Source organism: Pocillopora damicornis, chromosome 9, assembly GCF_964200805.1.
Source record: "Pocillopora damicornis chromosome 9, jaPocDami1.2, whole genome shotgun sequence".
In the NCBI taxonomy this organism is placed as follows: Eukaryota; Metazoa; Cnidaria; class Anthozoa; order Scleractinia; family Pocilloporidae; genus Pocillopora; species Pocillopora damicornis.
Window position 1 is genome coordinate 7,051,946 of NC_142678.1, and position 9,258 is coordinate 7,061,203.

Below are 9,258 nucleotides of genomic sequence, written 5' to 3' on the forward strand. Positions count from 1 at the left end.
TACATCGTTTCCTGATGAGCCTAACTTTTCCGGTTGATTATGTCTCATCATATCATTTTATACGTTTGTTTTTCTACTAGAAATTTCAGAATATCATTTTTCGTTGCTTGACAGTTTTCATCTCATGTAATGGCTTTGATACTCGAAACAATATCAAAAATTACCTTTTTTTTTAAACATTTCCATCATTTCTTCACGCATTTCCTGCGAAATTACCCCAACGAACCGACTAGATGCATGGCGTATTTCAAGACTACACTGGCTACACCATTTAGGACATTCACTCTCTCTGAGAAGTTGCACGTTGCACTTCCCATAATCGCCGCCTTTGTTAAAAGAGGAAAATTTAATCATTTATTTGCTAGTCGTATGTGTTTCCTCTCAACAAAATTGTATTGACCTTCAGCTTGATACCCTTGACGTTTCCTATCGCCCTCTTGACAACATCTAAACTTATCGGTTATTGCATTGTAAGTTAAGTTTATAAAATATAAATACAACATGCAACTAAGTAATCTTCTCCACCTTTTGGAATTGGGAGAGTCCTCAGGAAAAAAAAATGCATCCAGGTTTTGAATAAACAGTATAATACTTGTTCGCGTAAAGATCTTTGTTCTCCAGTTGTGCGACAGAATTAGCTACATAATATAAGTGGAAATCGAATATTAAAACGAGGGCAGGAAATTCCATGGAAACGGGAATATCCTTAAAGGTGAGAAAAGAATAAAAAACAACACGGAAAAGGAAATGAATGAATAATCATTGACGAGTATTTCTCATAGCATTTGAGATCTACATCTTTTCTCCTTTTTTTGTGTTTCTCACTTGTATCTTATGTTGTGGAGGGTCAGTGATATTGGTGGGGCTTATTTTGACAATAAGGAAATGAATCTCAACGACGAAACGAAAACATAACTAAGTTAGGGAGCTACATCTCTATATTTTCCTTTGACATCGCTGACGGACGAAATTTCGTGAAACAAATATAGATTACCCATTTCCCTACTGTTGCGTTTAATGAAGCAACTTTTTTTGACCAGTCATTAATGGATAATTTACAAAGAGTTCGTTGACTAGATGTTATAAATTTGATACGGATGCGGGTAGAAGATTTATGAGAGATCTCCCACTCCTATTGATTCCCTCTAATCATATCTTCCTAATATATTTCTTAATCCATCTTTCATAATTATCCGTTGATATATCTGTTTGCTTATTTCGCTTTTTTTTTTTTTCGAATACCGAATAAAATAACTAATCCTCCAGAAAAGGAAAACAAAATAAGGCCAAAAACCACAAATAGTTTATCCGGCTGGGGTATTTGAATTCTAAGTTACACAAAATAAACCTTAATATAGAATACTCCACGGTTTTTCACGATCGTGGCTGGCGAAAGCAAACTTGGAGCCAAAATTAAGGACCATTATAAAACTCACAGAGATCTTTACATCTAGAAGACGAAGAAAACACATTCTAAAATGCAAATGTTTATAACATTGTATACAGATACAGTAGTGGCATTACCAATGGTTCTCTTACCAAACTCAGAAACAGCTGTCAACATCTTAATGACCTCTTTATTTGGGAAATTTCAACTTTTGAATTTGATTTAATGAGAAAGAATAAAATTATAAATGCATGCTGGTTGAAAAATATACTGTTTTCAAAAGTAACATCTCATTTGAAACCAGCGGACAAGCAATAGAGTTTGTTTGTGCACGCATTTATAGCATAAAAGGGTGGGGTTCTTTGCTCGTGTCGTTTATTGTTCTGAGATTGTTTAATGTGTCTATTCCAATTCATTACATTCTTTACTTCGACTCTCTCAAAGGTTCTCTTTCCTCGTTATGTTTAGACGTCTTGAAGTTAAATCAATACTTATATCTACTCTATCGTTGCCTTGGTGTTTGAGAATTCCAAAAGCTTCCATTATTTGCATGCTAGTTTTTCCATCTTGGTTACCTTGAAGAACTAGGCCTGTGGCCAAGAGAAACCAGACCAAAGCCAAGAAGAATAGTACATTCGATGATAAGCCTTCTTCGTGTTTGTTAATTGATTAATAAAGTAGCACATCTTTATTTGAAGTAATAGATCGTGCAAAACGATCAGAAAAAAGAAATGAGTTGCACAGCCTGACGAGTATATATTTCTCTATCCACCTGCTCATTTCCCGATGTTCAAATAACTAATATCGATAGCCTGGCCACAAAACAGGCAATGTATTCAGCTTCTCTTGGATTCGTCAAATAAAACGACTTGAATCGTATGTTGTACGAAATAAACACTGGAATTATTGCCAAAAACTGGTAATGGTTTCGTATAAAAACATCCTTACTTGATGCCCTTGTGGTGCATCAAGTAACAATGAATAGTATGATGGTCTCTAGCAAATATCGACTATCACTTATAAAAAACCATGTTAGTTTAACTGACTAATTGAAGGAAGCTGTTTAAAATCATTTTCTCGCTTTCTTTCATACACACGTTTCTTCTTTCTTATTCATTTCTAAAATAAGGGTTCTTCATGGTGACTTATCTCATGAGCAATCTGTAAGTTTTAGGTAAAACACCGAGCAGAGTCCCTGACGATAGTGTGGTTCCCCTTGTTAAGGATTTTGGAAGAATGGGTATTTTTCGTTTTTTCTCCTTTAGGGTAATTTTAAAGAAATGAAACGAAGATGACAGGATAACATAAAACTCTTGACCTCGCAAGCATCATCATAATCTTATTGGTAAGGAAGAATGAGTTGTATGGCGGAAAATCAAATACGCTACATACGATTTTGAGCTAAGCATTTTATTTTATTCAAATCAAATGTAAATTAAACGTTTTTAACTTAGTTCCTTCAAACTTTACTCGTTGTTCATATAAACGCAAAGAAACTCAGCAATAGAAAAAAGGTCTTTGATTCCTCCAGATTACAAGATCCTTTTCAAGCCTGCAAGATAAAGATCCCATGCTTAAGGCAAAAGTTTCAAAAAGTTAGATCAAGTGTAACTGTCAATTGTTTAAAGTTCGAGCATAAAAAAACGATTTGATTTTTCTTTAAATTCCCAGTTCGGTGGTTGTAGCAATACACGAATTACCCAAGCGACCGCCTATAAAAGACAGTTTTGGACGATTATTATAACTTAGTTAGAAACTTAGCGAAGCCTTAATCTCACCCAAATCCTGTCTTAGACTATTTTCGTTGAAAAATTACACTTCGTTCTCTTACCGTTTTAAGCCACCTTATCTCTGTCCTTGTGACTAGTTTCAAAGAATTAACCAAATCTCCGTCTTCGGCGGCGACGGCGACGGCGAAACGCTCGCCTCAGTAGGCGCAAACCTATGAAAGGTAGGATCGGATCGGCTGATTTCTGCATTGGGCCGGATAAGGGTTTATCATGTTTTTCTTCAACACTGTAGCCATTTATGTTTTCCCTCTCCTCTTTTGGCTCCTCATCGTCTCCGTCCGCTTCCTCACCATTCCAGTAGAACTCACTTTGGTCAAAAAGATTAGCAAATATCAGTTTTGTCTAACCCGTATTCCAAATTTGTTAAGTTCATAAAAAAAACTCTTATTATTAAAGGCAAAACAGAATACCAAGAAAACATTTCATTTTACCTCTCTAAATCGCCTGTAGCGTCATTGTTTTCATCATCATCAAACGAAAGCGCTAAGCCTATAGCGAGCACCAATCCAAAAATGGCTATCAACAGCAGCTTGTTCATCTCGAAGTCTTCTGCGATGATCAATTGTGGATCCAAATGACTTAATTTATACCCTTTTGAATGGGGCGTTGACACCCCTTTTTTGGTCCTAAATCATGAACAAATTCTAAATGTCAGCTGCAAATAGTTGTAATACTATCATGAGTTAAGAGTATTCGTAAGTACCTCTTGTACACTTGTAAGCTTCCCGATCAAAACATGATCCCAATGCAGTCTCCCAAGGTCAGGTATTTATAACTACTAAAAATGTACAACGTTCAATATTTTTCACAGTCTTTCTACTCACGTCAGTCATAACGCGCATTTTGTTTTGCTTAATTTCTGTTCTATATATCATTTTTTGTCCCCCATATTGTAAGTGAATGTTCCTTACCCTACAAAATCTCCTGGACTTAGCTTAATGTCGAACTAAATTAGGGTGAAATCTGATCATTAAAGATTTTCGCGAAAAATACTGTATGAAGTGGAGATGTGTTGATTCTGTGGAGTTGGAAAGAATATGCTGGGAATAGCTGTGTTTGACGTCATACATCGCTTCCTAACGAGCCTAACTTCTCCGGTTTATTAGTTTTATGACATTATTTTTTAACTTTGTTTTTCTGATACAAATATTGCAATATCAGTTTTCGTTACCTGACAGTGTTTATCTCATCTGAAAACTTAGAGATTCCAAACAATTTCAATTTTTTTTTTCCAAATACTCCTAAAAAATTCCACACAATTATTTGAAAAATTAGTTTAATTACTACACTAAAAGGTAAATAGGGTATTTTAAGACTACACTACTAACAATAAACCATTAAAGGACGTTCACTCTTAAGTTGCACGGTGCATTTCCCCTAATTGACGCCATTCTTAAAAGAGGAAAATCTAATAATATTTTTGTCACTTGTATGTTTTTATTTAAAAAAACAATTGTATTGACCTTTAGCCTGATACCCTTAACGTTCTTCTTACTATTATATTTAACGAAGGACCGTTTTTGACATTCGTCGATGGATTTAATGTCCGTCTGTTGATTCCCTCTAATCGTATCTTCATAACATATGTCTTGATTTATCCTTCATACTATTATTTTTTTGTTGGTACATATCTTTGCCTTTTTTTTTTTTTTTTTATTTTCAAAAATAGTTAATCTTAAAAATAGTAAAACAAAATTAGACCAAAAACCACAAATAATAAAAATCCGGCAGGAGTATTTCAATGGTGAGTTACACAAAATAAGCCTAGAAATAGTATACTTGACGGCTTGACTATTATTTCTGACATGGGAATGATGGAAGCTGCTGAAAATATTAAATGGACAACAAATTACCAATAAATAGATTAGTAATAACATTTTCCCGCTTTCTTCCAATACATCTCATCTCAATACATTTTGGCTTTTTGGCATGTAACGACGCAATACATGTGTTGTGTTAAATTATGTCGTTATACAATGTAGTCTCCCACAGCCAAGTATGGTAAGAGTTGCTCTGTGTTAGATGCCATACATCGTTTCCTAATGAGCCTAACTTTTCCGGTTGATAATTTCTCATCATATCATTTTATACGTTTGTTTTTCTGCTAGAAATATCAGAATATCATTTTTCGTCGCTTGACAGTTTTTATCTCATGTAATGGCTTAGAGACTCGAAACAATATCAAAAATTACCTTCATTTTTAAACAGTTCCAACATTTCCTCACGCATCTCCTGCGAAATTACCTCAACGTACCGGCTAGATGCATGGCGTATTTCAAGACTACACTGGCTACTGGCTTCCTCATTAAGATATTAAACCACAAATACCCGATCAGAGGAGTTGAAATTATGGCATTTTCCTGCTTTCTATTGATTTAAATAGAGACGTTTAATGTTAATAAAGCAAGACAACGGTACTACCTTTGATCTAGTGGAATATATGCATGGAACAATCTTCCTCCATTTACATTCATCAGACGAGATTAGCAAATAGGCCTACCCTTCTATAGCTATGCAATGCTCAATTAAGCTGTCTACGTATGGCTAAAAGAATTGAGTTTTCAGCTGGTGGGCAATGATAAAAACGTTCACGGTACATTTTGATTTATAAGCGGAAAGGGAAATTACTCAAGTCTTAACTAGAAGCTCGAGCACAAATAAAAATATTACTATTCTACTATACTATGTAAAACATAAGGCTTTTGCATATATATATATATATATATGTATATATATATATATATATGTATCATTATTAAATAAAAATAGTAGAGGAGATATCATCAAGATTTTGAAAGGTGTTCCTGATTATGAGTTATGGTGCTCTTGACTTGATAATTACCTCTGTATGAAATATAATAAACGTTGCATGTTATAAGTAATGTTTTCATCCCCTAAAACGTGTGAGTTTGTTACTCTTCACCGCTAGAATAGAATAATTTTTTTCATGTTAATTTCTCCATTTTTCGATATTGCTGAGTGTACTTATTAAATTTCTTTCATACTGAAATCTCTCTAAATCAAATACTTTTTCCGAACTCCAAGACCACAAAATAATCACTAATATTTTTACTGCTTTTCGACCCGAGCTGAAAGAATAAATAAAAATGCAGCGCTAAGAAGTGTACTCAGTGGGGTCTAAATATTAATGTTACTCGAAATTCACACGTGATTTCAAATCCAAGAAGTGTGTTCAACGATAAGAGGCAAGTTCGGAGGATGGGGTCTAGAGCAGCCTGCGTTGAAACTTTACAACCCTAAGCTCAGTATCTTGCTCCGAGCTACGAGTTAAAACTTACTGGGAGGAGGACTCGGTTCAGTTTTTAAAAAGTCGAGATTATTCCGAAGCTTTATGCACATTCGCAAACGTTTTCCTTAGTGGTAGCGAACGGAGGAAGCCGAGATCATTTATGGTTGCTTGAAAGGAATATAAAAAATTCATAAATGAGCCGCAAGTTTGATAACACGGGGCAGGTCAAACACTAAACATAAACTCAGGGCAATCAATAGCGTAGTTTCTTTTGAATATAAGATACACTGAAAATATTTGCATTTCAATCAACGTCGATGGGAATGACTGATTGAAAGTGTAATCTCATTACCAAAGAGGAGTGAGTTGCAAGATGGGTAAATACATTACAGAGAAGACAAGTCGTTATTTTGCTTTCCGTTTATTGAAATTAACCACCATCATTTAAAAACATATCATTAAAATTGTTGAATCAGCTTGCTAAAAGTGTTACAGACTCAGCAATAAGAAAAAGAAGAGTTGTTTTGTTTTCTCCAGATTAAATGATCCTTATCAAGCCTGCAAGGTAACCATTACATACGTTAGACAAATTAAGGTCTATTTATGTGTAGTTACTTAAGGTGTAACTACACATAAGAGTGGCTGTTGCCACTACGTCTTAAAAGTTAGATCTTTTAAAAAGAAATTATTCTGGATATTCTAGTGAGATAAAGTCCAGTAAGTAAAGGAAGTTGAAAACGTAAGAAAAAAAGAAAGAAACGTATTTCAAACAGTTGTTCTGACAATTGTTTAGAGTTCGAGCAATAAATGATGATCCTTTTTTTTCTCTAAATACCCAGTTCGGTGGTTGTAACCATACATAAAAAACTATTGGTGAGGGAGTCGGCAAAGGATGGGAAGGGCCTCTGATTTCTTTGATCTAAATTTATGATAAACTATGATACAAAAATGATTCAGTTATTTAGTAGTTTAGCAAAGTCTCTAGTTCACTCAAATCCTGGCTTATATCATCTTCTCTTCTCTTCATCTCATGAACTTTTTTCTCTTACCATTTAAAGCCACCTTATCTCCTTGCGACTGGTCTTAATGCATTGGCCTTATCTCCTTCGACGACGTCTTCGGCGGATGCCACGGCGGATTAAGCGAGAAATGACCGTGAAGATTGGATCAGCTGATTTCTGCAGTGGACCGGACAAGGGTTTGTCAGCTTCGCCTTCAACGATGTAAACGTCTATCTTTTCCTTCTCTACTTTTGGCTCATCGTTGTCTTCGTCCTCGTCCTTACTATTCCAGTCGAAGTCACTTTGGTTTAAAAGAAAAATATATCGGTTTTTCTGAATCTGCATCTATTAAGTGCATCAAAAAACCTACCATAATTCATGGTGCAAAGGATAATGATGATGATAGAGATTTAAAAATATATTTTGATATATTTACCTATCTAAATCGTCTCTGACTTCCTTTGTCGCGGTATATTTCGCCTGGTTTTCGTCCTCGTCAGACGAAAATCCCAAGCTTATGGCAAGCACCAAGGCAAGCAGAGCTATTAAGAGAATCTTGTTCATCTCGAAGTCTACCTCGATGATCAATTTTTGATTCAAGCGGCACAACTTTTACGCTTTGGATGGGGCGTGGGCAGACCTTTTTTGGTCCAAAAACAACAACAAAATACTAATTACTGTCATGATAGATATTGACTCAAGATTATATACAAATATTTCTTTTACGTCCATGAGTATCAAGATCAAAACATGATTGCAATACAGTCTCCCAGCTATTTATATAACTACTGAAAATGTTAAACGAGCAATATTTGTCTTAATCTCCAATTCATCTTAATATGGCCTTCACATCGCAAATCCTTTTTTTTTTTTCCTGTCCATTTTTTCTTGTTTTTTTCCTGAGTTTGCAAAGAGAGCCTCAAGTCTCGGCTTTAGGTGTAAGTGTGAAAGGTAAAACAAATGCACTCCAATCATCGGGATAATATCAAGTGTACATAAAATATTGACTCAGTTATGTTGAAAAGAAGACGCGCCGATGGCTAAATTGTGGTGTTTGATAAAACACAGCATTTCCAAATGAGCCTGACTATTCACGTTTTGTTTTTTGGTTCATTATATTTTATTCTATCATTTCCATTTTTTGACAGTAAAATCTACTTACTAATTTCGTTGTTTAACTGTTTTATCTCGTGTGGATTAAGTAAAATTGGAGACTTCTACCTCTCATCGTCAACTGTATTTGAAGGCTACAATGACAGTTATACGCCACTATTGACGCAATCCTTAACGACTTGAATTTTTCTCCTTTTTAGATAGGAAACTTTGATCATTATTTTCCTTGATATAGGCTTAGTACGTTTTTCCTTTTACCAAAATTGTAACAACCTTCGGCCTAATACTCTTGAAACCTTATAATGCCCTTTTCGACTTTGTCAAAACGTACAGTTACCCTTTCATTATTTCATTGAACATTGGGAGCTATATAGCGTTATCCAAGCACAAAAGCCTTTAATATTTTAGGAGCTGAAAGTGCGCTTTACTCTCCATAACTGGCGCTATTCTTTACAACTTAAAAACCTATTTGATAGAAAAAGGAGTGTTCAATCATTGGATTTCTAGATGGAGGCCTAATATGTTCTACCTTTTAACAAAATTGTGGCCATCTTCAGCTTAATGACCCTTGACATCGTTAAAAACTATAGTTACCCTTTACCATAACTACAACGACTAAATCCTCTTCTTGAATAGTTTCTGGAGTAGTCTTCTTCATGGTTTGAAGTAGGAAATTCCTCAGTGGAAAAGAAAAAGAACATTTCAGTTTTGAAAAGT

The 9,258-nt window shown here is 34.8% G+C and overlaps 2 protein-coding genes across 2 annotated transcripts; both read right to left on the reverse strand.

The window, feature by feature from the left end:
* Window positions 1-2,781: 2,781 nt before the first annotated feature.
* Window positions 2,782-3,733, reverse strand: LOC149039903 (uncharacterized). The gene is made up of 3 exons (XM_089181792.1): window positions 3,609-3,733; window positions 3,219-3,484; window positions 2,782-2,939 (listed from the first exon to the last, which is right to left on the reverse strand). Exons 1-2 carry the CDS (start codon window positions 3,713-3,715, stop codon window positions 3,265-3,267), a joined length of 327 nt encoding a protein of 108 aa, XP_089037918.1. The 5' UTR covers window positions 3,716-3,733; the 3' UTR covers window positions 2,782-2,939; window positions 3,219-3,264.
* Window positions 3,734-7,105: 3,372 nt separating this feature from the next.
* On the reverse strand, window positions 7,106-8,038 carry LOC149039904 (uncharacterized). The gene is made up of 2 exons (XM_089183313.1): window positions 7,865-8,038; window positions 7,106-7,729 (listed from the first exon to the last, which is right to left on the reverse strand). Exons 1-2 carry the CDS (start codon window positions 7,990-7,992, stop codon window positions 7,525-7,527), a joined length of 333 nt encoding a protein of 110 aa, XP_089039439.1. The 5' UTR covers window positions 7,993-8,038; the 3' UTR covers window positions 7,106-7,524.
* Window positions 8,039-9,258: the final 1,220 nt, after the last annotated feature.